Source organism: Clytia hemisphaerica, unplaced genomic scaffold (assembly GCF_902728285.1).
Source record: "Clytia hemisphaerica strain Z4C2 unplaced genomic scaffold, Clytia hemisphaerica genome assembly, whole genome shotgun sequence".
In the NCBI taxonomy this organism is placed as follows: domain Eukaryota; kingdom Metazoa; phylum Cnidaria; class Hydrozoa; order Leptothecata; family Clytiidae; genus Clytia; species Clytia hemisphaerica.
In genome coordinates, this window is record NW_027104528.1 from 1,178,530 (window position 1) to 1,200,834 (window position 22,305).

A 22,305-nucleotide genomic window follows, 5' to 3' on the forward strand; every position below is an offset into this window, starting at 1 on the left:
AAGAGTCTCTTCTAGCTCTTCTAGTCATTTGACCAAATTAAAAACCTAAAAATTATAAAACGATATCCATTTGTTCTTATACCTGTCAAACAAAGGGATCAAAGTCAACTCTGTACAATGATTGTTAATTATATGATACACGTTTTTTATAAGAGTAACCTACATAAGAACATAAGAATAAAAGGCTTCAATGGCCAAAATATTAAGAACAAGTTATGAGAACATTTTAAGGCTTTACAGAATAACTGCATGTAACGAATCAATATTTTCAACGACACCTTCTTACACAGACCCAGATTGTTTCAGCCAGCGGGGGTATAAACAACAGATTAAAAGTTTATGGAGATTTACATTCCGATATTCCCATGTTTATTAGGACTTGGAATTAAAACTCCATCGTTTTCAAGACAAAAACTCACTGCGGATTAGTCTAGCAAGCTAGACGACTTTATACATAGTAGAAATAAAGCAAAAAGTAATGAATGGAACAATTTTAGTCGTCTAGAAACCTTTGTGCACTAACTCCAAACAAAAGAAAAGTGTCAATATTGCAATTATAATTTTTTCCTGCTCAAAATAATTCTTGAGAAAAAAAATATGTGTGGATTTGTGTATTAAAAGTTTTTCATTTGAGTTGATTTCGGTTTGAGAGTTTGTTGTTGCTTGATAAATTGTTTTCTCGCTACGCAAGTTTCTGCGTAGCTAGCCCCTGTATCTATAAGGCTGGAACACCGGATTCTTCCAGTCGTTTATACAAACTAAATCCCGTATTATTATTAGTAGTATTGGTATTATTAGTATTACACGCATTATAAACGACTCCAGTCTAACTGCGGATGGAAAATAGCACAATAATTTTGCGATTCTGTGATTTATTTCTTGTTATGGAAATTCATATAACAATGGTTAAGTTTTATTCATTAAAATTGAGTAATACACTCTTCTCGAGATGCATAAATTTATTGTTGTCCTCGTTTTCAAACAGATTTCATTGCTATAAAATCACATAATTGTGTTGTTTACACCTCGTGGTACATTTTGAATTTCAAGTACTTTTGTTTTAGAGTTAATGTTTGCCTTTTGGGAATTTAAATTGGTTTAAATGTATAATTTTATAGCAATGAAATCTGTTTGAAAACGAGGACAGCAATAAATTAATGCATCTCGAGAAGAGTGTATTGAATCGACCGCAGTCAAATTTTGTATTTACCTGGGTTCGCTCAAATAAAGGTTTTTGGAATTATTTTCCAAATACTGAAAGATAGACGATTCAGTTTCTAAAAGATGAGTCAAAATTACAAATTTAGTTTTACAAATTTTGAAGCCAGTGCGATGATTCATTTCGCGTAATTAGCTCGTTAATTAAAATAATCCTTATTCTAAAAACCACAAGTGGAAAATTTTTATTAGCGTAAAACCCATCGAAATTATGCGAATAAAATATATTCCGGATTTCCTGCGGTTCACCTTCTCTTTTTCCTTTTTTTCCTTTTTTTCTTTCAAATTTCATCAAAAAATTATTAATTAGCGCTAATATCTTACTTCATTATAAAATTCTCAATAATTGGGCCAATATCCGGTATTACATGGATGGGGTAAGCTCATGTGACAGATATTCCATTTTGAAGAGTCTTGTCAAAAAAAACTTGAAAGGAGCCCGTCACTGCGTGTCAAAATTTCCCAAAATTGAGGTAATATAATTAGTAGGCAAGAAAAACAAATAATTTAGAAAATCTTCTCAGGGAGTTTGACAACTTTGAGTAAAATCTGCTCATATCTTCATAACTCCATATCTTGCCAGCCCCGGGTGTCATCTCATATTACTGATGATAATTTTACAATATCGATACTCAAAGTTTGATCATTTTTTCTGATAAATGTGATATGTATTTTTTTTGATAATTGTATAAGAAAAGCGATTAAATTCTATTTACAGCAGCGATAAACTGAACGCGAATATACAAAACTATAATAACAATATCTTTAAAATATATTTTAATGCAGTCGCAGCAGAGGTCAATTTTTGGTTTTTATCGTTTGAGGAAACTTCGTCGTTTTGATTGGCTAAAAGTAAAGTCACGTGACTTAACTTCGTTCATTGATTGGTTGAACAATGATCACATGATTTTACTGTGCCATTTTGATTGGTTGATACCAATTTTCTTCAAACGTCAATTGGTTGTTGTGGCTGTTTTACTTTACTCTGATTGGTCAACATTTCGGAAAACTTTTCAAAGTCCTACAAAAAGAAAAAAAGAAACAAACTTTTAACTTTCATACCAAAGGTAAAATATAAAACGGACGAACAAAAATAATTGTTACAAAATGCTTTTATAATTACAGCAGTCGCTAACCCAGCTGACACATAAGGTTGTTTCAACGTCCATCTAACGTTATAAGGACGATGTTATCATTAGAGAAACGTTGTAAACCGGCTTGGAATCGAGGTAGGCGTTATTGCAGGATCAAATGATCTGAATAAAATCTATAGGGAAACTTTTTGTTATAAATTGAAAGTGCAAAGCTGAAATTTTTCAATAGATTGCTGCTTTTTGAGATCTTTTACTGTGTAAAGAAGGTATAAGTGAACACTAACCTCAATAATAGTAGATGCTGAAGTATTATTTTGGTTGATATCCATTCGCATGGATTTGTTCTTAAGAAGTTCGACAGATCCTAAGGACTTTGACCTCCATATACCAACAGGGGATGACTGTTTGATCTCCTCTGTACCATTGGAAGATGTACTTTCTAACCGTTGAGCAGTTATCATGAGTTCTTCCATACCATTCCATGATGAGTTAGAATGACCCCCGTCTTCGCTATCCGGAGTCTTAGGGATTTGTATTGGTTTTGGTTTTATGAAATGGTTTTTAACCGGGGGTCTTGATGATGAGTCTATGTGATCGCCTCGGCTTATCGTACTCTCGCGACTTGCGCTGCTCGATAGACTTTCAAATGATTGTGAATTCATATCATACAAAGCTCTGGTTTTTGGATTAAGTCTTAATTTTGTAAATGGTTTCGAATGTTTTTGTTGAGTCCACTGCTTATCATCGCTAGCCAAAACACGTTGGTTAAAAATCCGTTTATCAATATCCTCGATTTCGCAATCGATATTATCGATTTTTTCTTCGAGCAATGTTATTTTAGCTTTCTTCTTTTCACTGTCTACGACAAGCTCTTCCGTTTTTTCTATGGGTTGACTCGAAAAACTTACTTTCGAATGTTTTTTCGACGAATTCTGTTGATTCAGATTATTATTTATTGTGTTCGTTATCAAATTATCAGCTTCACGTAAAACGTCTAATTTCGACACAATCTGTGTCCGCTCTAACGTAAGTGAATTACGTCGCTTACGTAATAAAGTTTCTTCACGTAATGCATCTTCGACGTCCTCGCTAACTTTATCATCGATTACACTCGGTGCACTATACGTTGAGCTCATATCATCCTCGGAGCCGCACGACATTTTCTTAAAACGTGTTTGAGCCCCGCCGAAACCTTCCCATGTCGATAACGTCGAAACGCTCGATATATCTAACGAATTAGGTCGTTTATACGAATGATTATCGCTAGTCTCGATGTCCTTTGGAGGTGATACTGCCATATTACTCGATTGCATCGATTGACTTGATAAACTCGATTTCGAATTAACCCGTTTACTATTGTCTATTGTCGGAGTCGATACTTTATCGTCTTTTTTCGATTTTGAATCGAAGAATCCGAATTTCTTCTGTATAAAAGAACCACGCTGTTTTTTCTTTCCGATCTCCGTAGGAACATTCAAACTTGCAGTGAGCGGGTGTCCGTTAAACTCGATTGTAGGCGATAAAACATCGTTATCTGTCGATGTTGATTCGTGCGAAAACTTTCGAAATAAATCGATTTTGGATGTCGATTTCGATTTGACGAGTTCACCTTCGGATATACGAGGTCCTCTGATTTTTTTGTCAATTTTCTGTGAAATGTAAAATAAGGATTTTAAAATTTATTAACACATGTTAACCAAACTGTTTTTGATTTTTAATTAGAAGCTATTGAATAGAATGCAGTGAGTCTTTTGGTATGACAAGACCGGATTGAATCTCGAATCGCCTTTAAAATAACTGTCTGTAGAATCTTTAGAAAAGTTATAATTTAATTACAATATAACAATCTCTAACCTCGCTTTTGGCGCGTCTTATATCAGTCATTCTTTTGGATGAACTAAGCGAGGATTCTAGCCCTGATTCGTCTCCATCATTACCGCTGTCAATACTGTCCACGCGGCCGTGATGTCCACTTCGACCGCTCGCTTCGGATGACGAAGATGTCGTTACCTAGGAACGAGAGAAAAAGATTTCAATTTAACTGAATAATTTATGATGCGGACAAATGTTAGAAAAACAAAAGAGTAATGGTGTTAAACTAACAAATACAGGGATCAGAAAAAGCTTTTTTGCCAGGCGAAAGATGCTATGGAGCATAAGGGTTGGCCCCCTAAGGAATATCTGGTAATGTCTGGCAATGCAAACTGAATAACAATACATAAACAAGGAAGCATGTCATATTGGCAAATTTTTTGTCAATTTTGTCATTTTGTTACTAGTCAATTTGTTTACTTTTGCCAAAGTTGTGGTATATGTACTAATTTTCCAGTAATTTAGGTAATTTAAGGATTTGATAGTACCGTAATTATGCGGTAATTAGTAAGAAAAAGCCGCATTGACATTTAAAACCGGCAGATAGCTTAAAATAGAATCTCTCTTGGCATGAGGAATGTTGAAATGATGTGGCTGGTTCTAATACTTTATATAGCGATTCCTTTAAGACTTGCATTCTTCAAATGGTTTCTAAGGTTACCACTGATTTGTGGCTAGGCTATGAATGGTCATTATTAAACCAACAGTGCTCAATCTAAAGAGCTTTTGGTAACATTGCTAAGTTCAGATTGCCATTGATAAGACTTAGAGGGGGCGACTAAATCCCTATTTTACATACAAGTATTATTAATGGTAGTGAATAGTTTGTATTGATTGGGTGATTACACCTTCGCAACTCCTGCGCAACCGTGATCTGAAATATTTTGAAGCACTTAACTTCATGGAGTAGAGAATTGGTGACAGAAGCAAAATTCTTAGACGTAATCTCTTAGTCGTAAATAACCTTAACCCAAAGGACTGTGGGATACCATAGACTCGATAGTTGCTAAGCAAGGCATAACAAATGTAATTGGTATTCCTTGTGACATTTTAAAACACAACTGGAGACTGCAGAGCTTAAGGTGTGTATATTCTTAATAGATAAATTCAATTCTAAATGAATTATCATTTTTATGTATCAAAGGTTTAGTTGAAAATTAAATATCAGAAATAGTTTAGATTTTTTGACCGACAAGATGAATCACATCTTTATCTCTGTATAGCAAGATATTTCGGAAATTGGTGATCTTCTACCATGGATCGATCATTAGACATGCACAGATTAGATGTAAATAAATTAATGGTCTGATGTAAATCTTAATTTCAGCTTTTAAATATTTCCGGACATAAATAGGAAAAAATTCTTTGCGCCCAATATCAGTAATCGATACAATAAAAAAAGACGATCAAGTTCGATCTATCCTTGACGCAATTAAAAGCAGATTGCTCAAAACGCATCAGAAAACACCCATGATTTAAATTTAGAGGAATTGGCGTCAAAAAATGGAAAGAATTTTCTGGTTAATTATCCCACCCTCTTCCGGCGCCTCTAATAGAAAAACCTTCACGTTTCATTGAAGAGTTAACGAGAATTTCATTTGCGTATAGAAATTTGATTGGTTAATTATCAAGGTTGAAATGTTTAGTGTTTTCGCATGTGATCGAGTCGTGACTCTCTAACTTGTAGTTATCCTGTAACCAACTCTTATTTTCTTTCGCATTCACAACGAGAAATCTCGACGTTTTATGGATAAAATTTTCCTTAAAAGCGTGAAGTCCAACATTGTAGAGTCTCCATAACTCGAAAACGCACGGGGAACACAAATTTGTTCGAATTATGGAAATTTCGAGTTATGGAGTAAGGTTTATAAGGCATTGTTAACTGAAGGGGCCAGAAATCCTTTTCGAATTGAAGAGATTACGTACTGTAATATGCAGGCTAAATTTCGGCTACTTTTAAGATAAATAACCTGTTGTCCCATGAATCCCTGATTTACCTCGATTCTCCCGATCAAAGTGTAAACATACCTTAATAGATTCGCTTTCAGGTGAACGAACGTATGGAATGATATCTGTTTCTCCAGTATCTTCAATGCAAAAACCGTTCGTTGGGTGTTCGAAACGTAAACCATCTGTAAAACAAAGTGAATCGTGATTATTTTTACTTTTAAAAAGATGATTAAATTGGAGATTGGTCTAAGAAGTCAGTGTCCTTAATAACAGTTGGAATTTTCGTTCCTTCCAAAGTCCCATATCAAGTTCATAGATTGTCGAGTTGGCCAGCCGTGAAACCTGTGAAAAATAGTTAGGCTAACCATGTAAAATACACGATTCTCACGTCCAGAAAAGGAAACTAAAATTGTTTTCGAAAAGGCTAAATCTTAGAATACAGCCTCAACTTTTGATTACATACCCGTCGGTCAATTTGCCTGACTGCCCCCCCCTGGATTTTTACTTACATAATTCATCTTTGAGTTCGACTGCTAGTGAAAGACATTCAAGCCATGATCTATATTGATCTTCATTCCACGAGATGAAAATGTGTGATAATTCGTCTGGTGTTGTTAACTGAAAGCAATGTATAAGGTAAAGTTTATCAGATTCGGAAATTTTTGTTCCGGAATTCCATGGGGATGCACCTAAAAAAAACACCTCCTCAACAGGGGGAGGGGGGAGGGTACGGAATATATTTGGAAAAGCCAGTTAATATTCATCATTCGTAGATCGCAGGCATAGTCCTGTCACAGATCCGTTCGGATCTTTTCAGCCAGTGGGGGTAAAAATAACGGACTAAAACTCGATGGGGATTGATATTCCTATGCTTTTTTGGGGGATTTGAATTCCTCTTTTTTTTCGAGCCAGAAAATTCAGTAGGGTTGAAAGAAATCGCACAATATCATCTGATTATTTTCAGCGACGACAAAAATCAAGGTTAATTTAATTTTACTGGGGAAGATGTTTTGGCCAATTGTTTTCCAGTGGGAACAGGTCCCAGTGAGCCTTTGAGCAAAGGGTGTACAAGTCGACAACACCTCGAAAAATCATTAAGTGGGCTCATTAAAAGGGGTATGTCAAAGGTGTCTAACAATTCAAGTGACCCTTTTACTAAACTAATCTTAGATAATCATAGTACTACCCTCAAAGATTAATTTGGAATAACACTTTAGATTAATATCATGAACTCTCCTCTTGCTTTGATGTAAACAACATATTTCTCAATTAAGAAAAATCAAGAAAAATTCATTTATAATCAAGTTAAGCTCATTAGTGAAACTTGTTCCGAAAAGAAAAGAGGCAAATTTAGCTTTATCAAATTTGCATGAAAAAGTAAAAACAAATCACTTTATCGGTCTAAATCAAAACATTGATTTGCTTCCAACTAACTTATTAGAGCAATCGATAAAATTTGGTAAATTACCTTTTGGTAGTAAAAGAAACGAGCTAATTTTCGCAAATTAGAAAGAAGAAAACTTTTTTCTAAAGGGTGGGAAAATATCCACTATCTATACGAAATATCACCGCTAAGAATATATGAAAAAATGGGGTAATTTTGAGTAAATTGGAGGAAAGTACTTTCAGCTTTTAACAAGATTATTGAAGATTTGTCTTGACGGATAAGCAATATGTATTTTGAGAAATCTGAGAGATGAAACGAAGTGTTTTCAAAATACACATTAAGGGAGATATTCATGTAATCACATTCTAGCAATGCAAAGCATGCTACCTTTCTTTTTTAAGCTTTTTAAGTAAATGTAATTCTGACCCTTTCTTTCTCATGTGTACAACCCTCACGAGGACTGAAATTAGATTTTGATTTTCAAAAGGGTGTAAAATTCGACTTTTAATTAATCTTAGAATCCTCCAGGTGCTATCGTAAAAATCTCGAAAGTTTAGATATCAACCATATGACCCGGTTAGCTCCTAATTTGGTACTTTTAGCCCAAATCTTAAAAAAATCTAATATCATGCTTAAAGCGTAAGGTTAAAAATCAAGACATTGCCATTAATCTCACCTGAAAAAGGTTTAAATCTTTCACGATACTTTGCCGGTGACACAACGTTGTCAATTTACACGTTCGAACGTCAATAGAAATTTCAGCTGGTTTTGCAGTCGTAGGATCTTTGTAACCGGCCAAAATACCATCAGTATAATTAAACCATCGATCCAACCATTCGCCATTGTGTTTCCAAAGAAGTCGTGATGAATATGAAGCATCACTGGTGAAAGACTTGGTCGTCTTTTTCACTGAACACAAAATAAAGAGGAAAATTTAAAAACAAATCTATTAAACATTTTTTTACGTTAAAAGCACCTTGAAATTTCAAGTCAAAAGCTATTTGTTTGAACAATTCACTGTTAAATAAGTTTAAATTTTCAATAGATTGGAAATGTTTCACCGCGAATCCACAGGAAAAGTCACGGTGATGTGGTTGTAGAACCAAGATTGTGCTTCAAACACAACTTAAGTCAGACAAGCAATACTGACTGAAAAATGCAAAAATCTAGCAAAAGTCCAGCAAGAAACAAAAGTCCAGAACTTAACAATTAAGCTCAACTTTCTCTAAAATTTTCAAGTCTCATTACCTCTTTTAGCACTTATCGAATATTTACGTTTCGATTTGAAAACATTACGTTTTCTCATTGAAATTGGAAACTGAACCATAATCCAAAACACAAAAACAACAAAACTTCCAAAAAAAAACAATCTTCAAAAATCTTCCCCCGCTACACCACCATACACTACTCTTTGATCAAAAGTTACTGGATTAAAAACTGTTTATATATGTGTCAAACAAGTGTCGCGCTTTCCTTTTATATTTTTAAAAACACAACCAAACAATGTATTAAAGTGGTATTTTAATTTTAATGAGGGTAATTAATGCAGGAAGTTTACGTCCCTATGGTATCATTAAAAAGTTGTACAGTTTCTTTTATTGTGATGTTTGCGAATTCTCTGATTATCCATTGTTCTCACTTGATATAAAACATCAATGTTGTAAATTTTAACGACCTAAGATGTGTAGGCCATAAAATATTTCTGGTTATTCCCTAATGACTTTTTGATGATATAACTTTAATTGCTTTTGCTTTAAATCGTTAATAAACTAGCAGTGCTCGCGGGTGCACTTTTAAACTGATCAGTGCTTGCTGCAAACACAGGAAATTTAAGAATTTCCGTTGACGCGTTGATGATGGGCACTTTATTTGTTTCAAGGTGGATACCATATAAAACTGGCACCCTGAGATTAATAGATTTGTCTTTTTTCCTGTTTCATGAGATATCTAATTTTATCCGGAGTCTATTTTTATGTAAAACACCCCTGTCTCACAGTCCTATTGAAATCCCAATAGTGATAGCGACTCTATTATTTCAAGGTTAAAAAATCCATTGGGAATGGTTTTGGAGTGCAATTTTTAAACATTAAATTTTGAGCGGGGATGAAATAAAAGTCAATTTCCCGGAGGGGCTGAAATTGCAGGTATTTTCCTGCCGGAGACAAAATTTTTACCGAATTTTCCAGTGGGGATGGGGTTCCAGCGGGTCTGTGACACAGGGGTACGCTTTTCCCGGCTGATGCATGGGGTTGGGTAAGGTAGGGTAGGTTTTTTCCCTAGCTCTGTAGTCAAAGAGGCAAAAACATTTGCTTGGTATGTGTGGACAGCGAGTGTCCTTTTCAAGTCTCTCTAAGGGTTAAAAAACAACAAAAAGTCAAAATAGTCTTTCTTAGGATGGGGTAGTGCCACGCTCTTATCATACACTTTCATAAATGGTAGAAATTAAGGTTTTTGCGAACTATATATATTTCCACAAATTAAATAGGATAAGGTGAGACCAATTTGATTAATCGTTTTACGGGTCTGAGAGACCCTGAAATTCCAAAAATCGAAGTAAAAATAAAATTGATTTTGGTAGTAAATTTTCATTTTCATTGCTTTACTTTTCAAAATTTTGGTAGTTTTTCCAAGGTTTTGAGAACTTTATATTAAACTTTTCATGTTATCCATGAATTCGAGCATTTTTGTAAAGATATAATAGTTTTTGCTGCCTTTTTAAGAGATGCAAAATTCTACTTTTATTTTTTTTTGGCCGATCGAATGACCCTCTTTTTTGGGTAGCTTGGCCTGTAAAACAACAAATTAAATTGGCCACACCTAAGTCAAAAGATAATTAAAACTTTGTCTCTTTCATTTTCGGCTGAATGCTGAGACCAGTTGTATCTTTTAAATCAACTCAATTTACCAAAATTGCGAAATTGGCGGTCAAAAGTAATTAAATACATACAACAATAGGGAACTAACGGTTCCTAAGTACCAATTTTTAAAGTGCAAAAAAATAAAATATCCCAAAATTAATGCTCATTGCTAATTGTTTTACAATTTAATTTTTTTTGCTGAATAATCATGAAATTTGCTGACTTGAGGCATTCAGATGATTAGACAGTACTTAAAATCACCTTTGGTATTCAGTTGGAACAAAATTAAGGCCAAATTGAATCTAAACAAGGTCATAATACATTTTTGATGGGACTAGCTTGCAAATTGTTGTACACGGAAAATTTAATAATAAACGAATTTTAATATCTGGGTTTGCTGACTACTGATTTCAAAAGGTTAATTTAGAGTTTCAAATTACAATTAAAGAGACATGATACATTTTTAATAGAACTAACTTGCAAATTGAAAAACCAAAAATTTCTATCTGAACGAATTTTAATTCTAATTGCTTGAGATGCAATTACTTTCGCGAGCAGAAATTTTCACGATACTTGATCAATATTTTTGATTGTCACTGATAATGCAAAATTTTGCAAAGAAACTCTTAAAACTCTTAGGTGCCAAATAAACGGGGGGGTTCGAATAACGGGGGGGTTGGAAAAAATTTTCAAATCAAATAAACGGGGGGACCTAATTTACGGGGGGGTTGGAAAATGGACTTTTAAAAACCCTAAAAAGGGTCAAAATGGACTAAATTTAGGCTTTTTAGAGTAAAACAAGAAACTTTCCTTTTGGGAGCTGGGAATTTTTTCAAAAATTAATAAACGGGGGGGTCCTAATAACGTCCGGGGGGGTTGGAAAAAAATCGAAAAATTAACAAGCGGGGGGCCCCGTTTATTTGGCACCTAAGAGTATGTATGTAAATAGTATAAATTCCAAAAAAAACAAAACATATTTAAATCAAGTTATCGTAGATCTAGTATTGGTGAAGCTTAGATTATAATCTACGTTAACAAAACTTAAGATTTATGTCAATGATGAAATGAAATGAGGTTCGGGGTATTTTTATCTGTGTATTGAATTTTAAAACCCAAGGAATTTTGAACATTTTTTATATTTTTACAAAAATATCACGTGGCTCTTATCAGCAAAGTTCAAAGGCAAAAAAAGATCCCTAAAATCAAAGAACATTTTCCAAAAAAGTCTCCCTAAGGATCACCTTTTCAGCAAAAATCAGTCGGTTTTTGGAGGTCCCATCCCCTTATAAGTACCCCCCCGCCGGCTTAAGGTCTTTTACTGCTCGTATTTTTTGTACTGCATAAAGACTTAAGTCTCTCAGAATGATAGCTCAAGCATGAGACTAGAAGGAGAAATTCCAAAGCGGCTTTAGGAATTATTTGACTCATAGAATAATGGTCATTTACCCTTGTTGTTATTTCTAAATCCGCATTAAATCCTTTTAAGTTATAACTAGTACTATTACTCTAAAGTGCTTTAGTAGATTTTGATTTCCTTTTTTCTAGCCGAACAAGTCAACTCGTGGAAAGTAATGCTGGTCAGGGTTCCTTTTTTCTTGCTCTAAAAACATATGTTAAACTCGTAATACCTCTTAATTGAAAAAAAGAAAATTTCGCCACTTTTTAGGTTGAGAATTGGGTATAACTTCTTTTCTAAAAATCCGACCAGTCCACCAAGCCGGTCCTCCACCGGCTGACGAACCGTACCCCAGTTAGCTTTTCATGTCGATAAGTAAAAAAGAAAGATAAAAAAGTCATGCGAACAGTGGGACAGGATTGGAAGGCTCAGATGTTAAATATTTAAAGATAGGGACTAAAATCTTACCTCGCTTCCTTGACGATGTTGAGCCAAATTTAGATTTGATATTTGAGAACAGTTGACTAACAGATGCTTTCTTTTCCATTTTGGGCGTGGCCTCGTTTTCATTCTCCTGATCAAAATGGTTGATAGCTGCTTCACGAATGATTCCTTTAGTATCGAAAATATCTTCTTCTTCGTCAAGATGTAGCGTACCGATTCCATTGTGGTCGCTGTTGTTGACAAAATATTTTTGCGATTCTTTAAGCCCTGTTAAGAAGAGAAGAGAAGAATCTATGGTGAAACTTGTTACCAGACGGCAGGCAACGCTTTGTCCACGTTCATAACAACGAGAAATCAATTATTCGAAATCAAAAACGAATCAGGGAAAAAATGGAATCGTCTTGAAATCTATCGACGAAATATGGTCAAATTTTTAGTTCATTTTCAAAGAGCGATCTTGGAGCTTCAGCTCTGGCATCCTGTTGTCAGAGAAGCTAAATAAACCTAAATGACCAAAGTTCAAGAAAAATAATAGCAGTACTTTAAAATGAAATTGCGAGTCAGAAGAAACCATATCTGAATTTCGAAACAAAAATTATCACCAGAGGGAAATTGTACGATTTTTGATGGTATTTGGATCTTATCTTTTCAACTGTCTCTCTCATTTTGTATAATCAATCGAAAGTGGAACGAAATCTTTGCAATCAATTCGTTTCTATTTCTAGCTCGCATATTTTTACAAAATTTTCTTTCTTTCAACAATTTTCGGATACAATCTCCTAAAGAGATACTTTATAGGATTTTAATGATAGGCTAACGACATTGTGGTAAACTGCATCTCTCAAATTGTAAAATACACAAAAGGAATCAGGCCCAATCCCCTTTAATGATGCTTTTTGATGCTATAAACACACTGAACTTTATAAACCCTGAATGAAAACTAAGCTATATCCGCCATCTTTGATCGGAATTTCCAGAAAAGTGGCTACCATTGAGATTTGGGTCGTTTCATAAATAAATAAAATTTTCCGTTTCGTCAAAGCTTTAGTCAGAGTAGTGGTACCATAAGGGTGTCACTTTCAAAAAATTCCTATCAAATATTTTGTTTGGCCAGTGCATGTAAAGGTTAGTGGTGATAACATTTATTGTTGTCGAAAATTCTATCCCTGGTTAATTGAAAGAGTAGCTATCATTAAAGTTTTTCGATTTCGTTTTGGTTTTTACGGTAAGAGAAAAGGATTTTCAATAAACAGTTTTACAATCATAAAGTATCCGTTAATTAGGACAAAATATTTTCTATGTATCAAAAGCAATTAGCATCTAAAGCCAAAAACTAATTTATGAACAATGAAATAGAAAATGAGGCAAAACATAAAAGGGGAATAAACGAATAAGAGAATTCCGATCCATCAATGCATTTGGCAACAAAATCATTTTGATATGGTCCTATAAGTAATTTGATCAAATTTTATATTGATCAACTCATTAGATTAAAACCCTCTTAGTTCCCACCTATTCGTTTTTTTTTATTAGAACATCCAAAATTTTTGAATGGGATGTTGGGATATTCTTAACTTTATGGTCGAAGCATTATGTTCTTATATAGTTTGTTCTTATAAAAAAAAACGTGTATACTGTGGTAACAAGGAAACAGTTGGAGACAATGTTGAAATATTTATTTCCATTTGGCGACAAGGCTCGAGTCTCCGTTTGACCATAACGATTGGTTTGTCAAAGCAAATCAAATTCTTAAAAACGTTACTTTTGGCTAAATTAAGCCGCAGATCATGCAACATTGTTAAATGAAAATACCTCAATGGTTTTGTAAAGGGAGCACTTCTCTACTTACTAAAAATCTTATGAGCTGAACTTTTTAAACCGTTTTACTTTATCTTAATCTTATTAATTACAGTCAGCTTTCTCTAATTCGAACCTCTACTATTTGAATATTTCTATAAGTCGAATTAGAATATTGATCCCTTCATCTGAAAATTATTATTAAATGCTTTCTATATTTGGAGTCTTTCTCTAATTCGAATTCTTGGTCCCTTAAAGATTGAATTAGACAGAGTGAGAGAGAGAGAGAGAGATGTACCATCCCACATGGGGAATTGGCCCAACCCCAGGACAGCATTCACTATCTTAGGATAGGGAAATCATCGCGCTTATCAGACTTTGCCGATCCTATGTTCGCGACACACAGAACCGATGGTGTATAGCAACGATACTCGATCAAGACGGGAGAACAATGCGTTCTCGCAATGTTCGCATTAGACAGAGTCAACTGTAATTAATGTTAGAGGACTAAATGCTGTTTTTTGTACATTTGTCAATACAGATTGCCCAGCTTTTCCCAAATGTGCAGTCGTTATTTGCCCTACGTCTCTTCAAAAAAAGACATTTTTCTCGAAAATTAACAAGTAAGAGAAGTTGGAGAAATATAAAATTTATCATATGGTGGTTAAATGCCTATACACGTTTTTTTATAAAAACATCAAATTTTTGATGTTCTTATTTTCCTTAATAGTATTTTTACCCAATTTCCTAAGAAATCGGGTGTTTTAGAGTCTGCAAAGCCTTAAAATGTTCTTAATTTTTTGGCTATTGAAGCCTTATGTTCTTATATAGTTTGTCCTTATAAAAATATGCACCACAACATCAAAATTGCCATTTTATGGTTTTACAGCTAATATGGCGGTTCATGTTACATCATTAACTATTCCTCCCAACCTATTAAATTTTAAATTAAAACTAATCCATTTCGCCCTCCCCTGGTCATTAAAAAAACGAAACAAGCTGTAAAGATGTAGCTTTCATATTGATTGTTAAAGCTATTTGGTTAAAACTGCGTTATTGGTGTTTTAATTTGACAGTAACTAACGGAAATTATCTAATTTGTGTTCTTTCAAAGTTTTTCAATATCATTAGAGTTCAAAAAAATTTAAAATATTGGAATTGCGTGCTTCCATAATGATGTATCAAGGCTCTAATATCATAAACTATACATGAATCAACCCCTGCATCGAAAACTTTATAAAAAGGGTCTGGACTTGAGTTTACTAGGGTTGAATAACGTCAAAATGTTTGAGGAATTGTTTAATCTCATCTTAGAAAACTTGAAACCAATTTCCTTGTAGCGTTAGGGTTGATATACGTAATGCTTCCCACTTTTCATTTTTACCATTCCCAGAGAAATGACTGCATCAAAAATTTCATAAAAGGGGGTCTGGGCTCGAATTTACTAGGGCTGAATAACGTTAAAATGTTTGAGAATTTGTTAGTAAACTTGAAACCAATCTCCTGGTTGATATATGAATATCTTACACTTTTCATTCTCACCAGTCTCAAAAAAGTAATATTCCGGCAAATATTATCCACTGCCCACATAACCAATAAAATGATCATTGACACCTAAATTCATAGCTCCACCCCAACAATTAGTTGATTTTATTGAAACTGATACAAACACGTCTTTGCGGTTCTTTTTTTTTCGAATTCGTTAAATACTTTCAGTTTCGATTTTGTTAATGACAAAGATTATTTTAGTATGAAGATTTACTAAGTCAGCATTGAAAACGATGAAAGAACGCAATTATTTGCCAAAGATTCAATAATTAATCAAAGTAATTGACACGATTTTCAATACTTTGCGCCAAGATAAAAATAAATTAACATCATACATTTTTCCAAACTTTGCTTTTGAAAATACATTTGCTCTCTAATTCGATTTTCAAGGTGAAGTGAATTTTCATCGAATAAGGGGGAGTGCCGAACAGTAAAGTGTCGTTTATGAGAGTTTCTTATTGACGGTTACTTTCAAAATGATCGAATAATGGAGCATAAACGTAACGTTCTACTCGTTGAATAAGAGAGCGTCGACTGTAATGACAACTTACAACATTCGCATTAATTGATCTAAAGTTAAAGATCTTGTGTAAGGTATGGAATAGGCTAATTCATGATATGCACCATTGCAATGTCTTCCACGGACCCAAAAGCTGATCAGTTGCAAGTGACGATAAGCCAATCAGCTATTGGGTCCGTGATGTAATGTCAGATAACTTTCCAAAGATTTTTAAATTTGAAAAATTTTAAATTTCATGTAGAAAAAAAACATACCATTAGGTGTTGGCGATTGTTTATCTTCTCCAAAGACGCTTGATGAATTGCTGCTTGACTACAAAAAGAATAAATAGAAATTGAAAAATATTAGAATCATTGGCTAGTTAAAATAGGCAATCTAAGGGTCGAGAGGAATCGAGATCGGGTGTCAAGACTACCACGTTTCGATAACGACTTTCTGTTGGGCTTTTTCTGCATCTACCCAATGTGTAGCCATAATAGATGTGCAATCAGTCCTGTCGAAAAATAGGCCATTTCACAGTCGAAATAGATCATGGTTAATCAGAACTGATTGCGCCTCCATAACGGCTTCCCGTTGGCTAGACGTAAAAATCTTTGGACCAATAGGTAAGTGGTCCTGGTTACCCATTACGCTTTGCGACTGTGAAATGGCCAATGATTCATTTCGAGCATGAAATGGGTTATACATACGAAACAAGGATTTCTTGCTTAGGTCTCTATAGTTTATAACTTTACCAAAATAATTTTTTTCAAAACATTTGCTCTTTGTTTTGATTGCATTTCGAATTATTATATTGGTAATATTCATAATTGAATCGCATGCATTCTCAATAATATTGATTATCTACTTCACTATAACTGGAATGCTAAGGTTAGAGAGTTTGAGCGAAAAAGAGCAAGACTCATTTAAGTGACAAAATGAAATTGTTCGATTCAAGTTATAGATGTTTCGATACAGAGTATGATAAATAATGACAAGCAACACAACACGTTACTGGAGCACGTTTGACATTCGTCCGATTAGGAAGGAAAAGATTTTATGTATTTTTCGAAAATAAATTACGAGATTGGTCGACAAACAATATTATTCTTAAAGCACGTCAAACATTTGGATGTCATTAAAAATTCCGTTAGCTTCTGGCATAGTATACTTCTGGTTGTCGTTAATTCTGATTTTCAGTTTCCATTGATCGAATTTCGAAAAAAGTGTTTCATCCACTGACCTTTATATAACCCTAGACCAAGCAATATCTGCCATCTTTGATTGGAGTTTATTTGCAATTGTTACCCGAGGAGAAGCCATTGCAGTGTTAAAAATTAACGTCTAACGCCGCTACATCATCAAAAGAATTTGAGGAAAAGTAGACCTAGCGCTCTCGATGCATTTACACCGGTATGGAGTAATGCCGCCATTAGGGCCGCCAATTTTCAAAAAACTCCGATCAAAGATTTTGCTTGGCTGGGATTGAGAAGCTTGGTCCAGGGTATATAAAGGTCAGTGGTCTCATCCTATCCTTTGCATATTTCCATGGACTTTATTTGAGAGTAAGAATGCAAAGCAAATGTTAAGATCTGTTGTATTGGGTTTCTATATGAAATCAATGCAATAAAGCTACAAAATTACTCTTGTGTGCAATTGTAGGGGGGTCATTTTACATTTTTTGGAAAAAATCACCCCCATATCACTTTAATATAATGACCCCCCCCCTTCCATTTTACGACCTTTATGTTACTAAGTGCCAAAATTGGCCAAAAACCTTCATTTTCCTAGGGATTTTTAACAAAATCAGGTCAATAGCACTTAATTATGACCCCCCCCATTTTGTTGATTTTTATTTGGAGTACCCCTGCTTATCCCGCCCCCCTACAATTAAGCACACAATATTAACATTTTAAAGCACCTTTTTCCAGTGACAATGAGTTAGGACGAATAGAGCTTTCCAATTAAAATTACCTTTCGTTTCAAAGTGTTATAAAAACTTGATACACCAAGCATATCAATGCAATTCAACTACAAAAACACTGCCTTCCAAAACCAAAACTTTGTTACTAAAATAATCAATCATTTACACAAACAAATTGGATCTCGAAGTAAAAATATATATTTTCCAATGCCAATTTTCGTTCATCAAAACAATACACATAACAGAGTCATTAAGAAGAATACCTTTGGCAAACCGATGTATCTAAACCCTACTAACCAAAAATCACATTCTTAGTGAAAAAAGAAAATTACAGTGACGCATTTAAAAATGAAGTTTGGCGGTTAAATTAAGCGGAATAAATTGACTCGCGAACCGTAAATGTGTATTTTTAGAAGTATTGCGTTAAATACATTTTTTATAGGAAAATATGTTTCCAGATCCTTAATATGAGATTTGTCGAAGGTAAAGCTCAGGTTCTCATCTCGTTTGTGTGGTAATTTAGGCATTTGAACAATCCAAACCCCCGTGGCTCACTCCCTTGTAAAGTAGTACTTCGTGGGGCATTTTTCACCTCGAAATTCAAGGGGGGTATGGTAAATTATTTGCCTAAGACATTGTTCTTATGGTCTGATATATCTTAGAGAATGTAATGTATGTATCTAATTGTGATTTAACTGCTCATTCCAGGGGTTAAATTGTTTATCATTGGCTACCTAATAAAGCGCACAGAATAATAAAATAAATGCTTTGTGGTCATTCAAAAAACATTTCTTGGACATTTGGCGGTTATATATTGATTTTTGAGTCACATATTGGATTATCAATGTTCATTACTGTTCATGGACGGATATTAGCTTTGGCCAAATTTTCGTTTTTAATTGAAAAAGTATTGAGTAATCTTTCATATTTGGCGCTGAAAGAAATTATGTTGGTTACCGCCTTTCGAAGCAATATCCGAGAAAAACTCTCTCATGGGTGCGGCTACAGAAGAAATATTTTCCGACTTTTTGGGACTTTTCATTCCACTGGGACTATATAAAAGACATTACGAATGCAGTTCCAACAGTTCAAAGTTTGTGCACTGAAATTTTACATAACATTAACACTGCATGGAGTAAACACCCGAAAAGATTCGACATAAGACAATTTTAAAATGCAAACAATCACGATCAGTTCCAGAGGCCCTTGTGTGCCAAGAACTTTGTTACGTTACATAACATTAACGGCCGTTCAAGGTAGGTCCTTAGCGTCAGTAGGGGTCAGAATCCGAATCTTTCAATACTCAGTGTTATTACCGGATTCTTATATCGGATCCAATCAGCCCTGGAAAGCCCTGGAAATCAATCTGTTTGAGATTTCACAACAAAACAGCTGGATGAAATAATGATTTCTTGTAAAGAGAGGATAGGGTATACTGGGTAAATTGAATTATGAATGTTTTCCTGATTGATGTTATCACACTTGGAAATTTCGTAAGAATTTTTTTTAATTTTAATAAAATAAGAAACCCCCTTTAAAACTTTATTCAATTTTTTTTCGGAATTTTGTTGATAAAACATGAACTGTTATCAGCAAAAGAATTAAATTCCTGAGGTCTTCCTGCGTGTCCCATGAAGGCACGGGTCTTTAAGATAAAGGTTTACAGCGAATAATAAATGTTTTCATCATCGATCAGGAATTTCACGTATTCGCGATTTTTTCTACTTTTTACTTTTTTTATTCGCGTGTACCGTTATAATCTTGTTATATTTTGGTTGCAATGGCATCTTGTTATATGATTCTTTATACCCAAACGGCGCGTTATGATGACAATTCTTACTTATACGGCACTATAAATGATATATAATCGACCTTGAACGTCAAGTATTTAAAAGCCGGAAAACTTATCATGAAATCGGTGTAAAAATTTTTACTTTGAACTAATGATGAGAGGAAGCTATAGAACAATGAATTAACATGGTTTAAAATGTAACGGTTTTAACGTACGCATTTCTTAAACATTTAAGTCATTCATTCGTTTAATTTACAGGCTACCACTGTCATTGAAAGAAATTTTGTTTACATCAATTTTTCTTTTAATCTTTTAAAATGTTTTATTCGAAAAAAAAAACCCAGTAGGACCAGCACGCGCAGCATGCAAAATATTTCTTTTCGAAAGAGTAGTAAAATTAATTGACATAGTACTTTTGCCAATAAATCCGATAACTTTTTCATCCTCAAGTTCCGTTTTACGCATCCTTCAACTCTAAATCACAAAAACATGTGTCTGCGTACTAAAAACCAGCGAGAGTAGCATTATTACCATGGCGCGAAAATAGAAAAAGATGGATAGTCGACATTTTCGGCCGCGCAACAGACTGTCTGGTATATCCTTCGGCCGGGCGACGGACTTTCTGGTATATCCTTCGGCCGGGCGACGGACTTTCTGGTATATCCTTCAGCCGCGCGATAGAGTCTCTAGTATACCCTCAAAAAACTAATTATGGAGCACAAATAGCATAGTTTTTCTTAAAAACAACTTATTTAAAAAAAGACATATTTATTGAAAATGCCGATCTAATTGAGTACTTTTAGTTATTTTCAAAATGAATCACTTCAATCAAAGAAGCATTTGTTTTATAATTAAGAACGCATTTGAACAGATCGTTGGTCTGCTTGCCAAAATGAAATAGTAAATCAATTGAATGTAAAAAAAATTGTTAATGACCCCAAAGCTGCGACAAGATTAGATGGAAAGAGTGAACCTGGACTGTGTAGCTCATCGCCCTGGTTAGCATGAGTATAAAAAGACCTCCTCCCCCCTAACCCATCATATAAGGAAATTTCAGGTAATATAACTTAACTGGAAGTCCATTATTCTGGAAGAAAAGATTCCAATCTGAAGAAACGTTTCTTGTGCAATTCGAATGTTTTCTTTCATAATACCTCAGGAATTATACATCTTAACTAAACCAGTGGAAGGACCCGAAATAATAACACCTACCAATCTATGGTTCGTATCGTTGTTCGTATAAGGGACTTCCAAAATGAATTGCTTGCTTTTGCTAGGGCTTGGTAATGATTTTTCAGCTTCCGTAATTAATAAACTTTCTTTCGAACAGTAACCACTTTCAGCTGCATTCGAACGTCTATAAAGGTTATTTTGTGCTCGTAACCGAACTCCAGATCCATCTTGTTTCTCATCAATCGGCTGCCGTAACTTTACTTCATTCTGTGATATATCTTGTGTTTGTAGCACATCTCCACCGCCATCTTTATTCGACGTTTTAGTAGCCGTTTGGGTCAAAAAATCAGGTTGCAAAAGTGACGGTAACGATACAGAACGCTCCATTGAGGGTTTTCTTTCTTGTTCACCAACAACACCAGTATTCTGAAATGTAACAGTTCCAGTTGAGTTGTTTATTGTATGGTGTCCATCGATCATTTCAAGGCCATTAAAATGACAACTACTACTTAATGATAAAGACTCGTATTTTAATTGGGACGGATCGAATGAAATTGATTGGTCATGTGATCTATTAAGTAATTGGTTGCCTCGTTTTGGTTCATGTTGATACAGTTCATTATTGTTATTTTTCTTGTTTTGATCATCACTACTGTTGACCGCTATTGAAAGTTTCCAACCTGTGTTTTGAAACGTTTCTAACCATCGTTCTAGACATTTCTGTGTACCAGTTTCAAAGAAAAACACACAACAATTTTGACTGTCATTTATAACAAATACACCTTTCTCGGTCACAGCAGTTGACGATACCCAACAGATTGTAGATTTGAATTTAAAGATCTCCAACGTTTTTAACGGATCATTGTAAACAATGAAATCTGAATTCTCTTTGAGTTCGATAAATACTTTTTCACGGTTGCCGATTATTCCTTGCCGCATGAGCACTTCTCCTTGCATCATGGTTGTATTTGCCGCCATTGAGTAAAATTTTCTGAAATATCTTATATGTTTCGAATTTATATAAGTTGTTTCGATTCCATTTTCATGTGTCCATCGGCTTGTCTGGATACCGAATTTTTCTGTTCTTTTAATATTATTTCACCTGAAGAAGTAATTTCATACAAACAATATATTTCTTTGTTTGAAAAGGGAAATGATGGAAACATTTTAGGGAAATCCTTATGATGTTATGTAGACAATAATAGGTGCCAGTGAAATACAGTACCCCGCATTGGTATAAAAGGTGTCGGCACCGAAAGATTACTGGTTCCACTTGTGGATTTAAGATGATAGAACAAGTACGTCGGAAACATGCGAATGAGTGCAACGCTTGTTAAAAGACAAATACAAATA

The 22,305-nt window shown here is 34.4% G+C and overlaps 1 protein-coding gene across 2 annotated transcripts; it reads right to left on the bottom strand.

The window, feature by feature from the left end:
• Positions 1–1,843: 1,843 nt before the first annotated feature.
• On the bottom strand, positions 1,844–22,050 carry LOC136822116 (uncharacterized). 2 transcript variants are annotated; one of them, XM_067078338.1, is made up of 9 exons: positions 20,992–22,050; positions 16,339–16,396; positions 12,244–12,486; positions 8,198–8,430; positions 6,644–6,752; positions 6,213–6,316; positions 4,167–4,322; positions 2,597–3,961; positions 1,844–2,239 (listed from the first exon to the last, which is right to left on the bottom strand). In XM_067078338.1, exons 1-9 carry the CDS (start codon positions 21,928–21,930, stop codon positions 2,165–2,167), a joined length of 3,282 nt encoding a protein of 1,093 aa, XP_066934439.1. In that variant the 5' UTR covers positions 21,931–22,050; the 3' UTR covers positions 1,844–2,164. The 2 variants fall into 2 exon arrangements, with proteins under 2 accessions (XP_066934439.1, XP_066934440.1); XM_067078339.1 differs by lacking the exon at positions 20,992–22,050 and adding an exon at positions 18,038–18,325.
• Between the last annotated feature and the right edge of the window lie 255 nt (positions 22,051–22,305).

What these genes read in the sequence shown, in the direction of transcription:
- LOC136822116 (XM_067078338.1), bottom strand. Translation starts at nt 21,930, where the DNA reads ATGGCGGCAAATACAACCATGATGCAAGGAGAAGTGCTCATGCGGCAA. An exon ending in AACATCGTCAAGGAAGCGAG is followed by an intron (nt 8,431 to 12,243) that starts GTAAGATTTTAG and finishes TTTTGTGTTCAG; the next exon opens with TGAAAAAGACGACCAAGTCT. An exon ending in AAGATTTAAACCTTTTTCAG is followed by an intron (nt 6,753 to 8,197) that starts GTGAGATTAATG and finishes CATTGCTTTCAG; the next exon opens with TTAACAACACCAGACGAATT.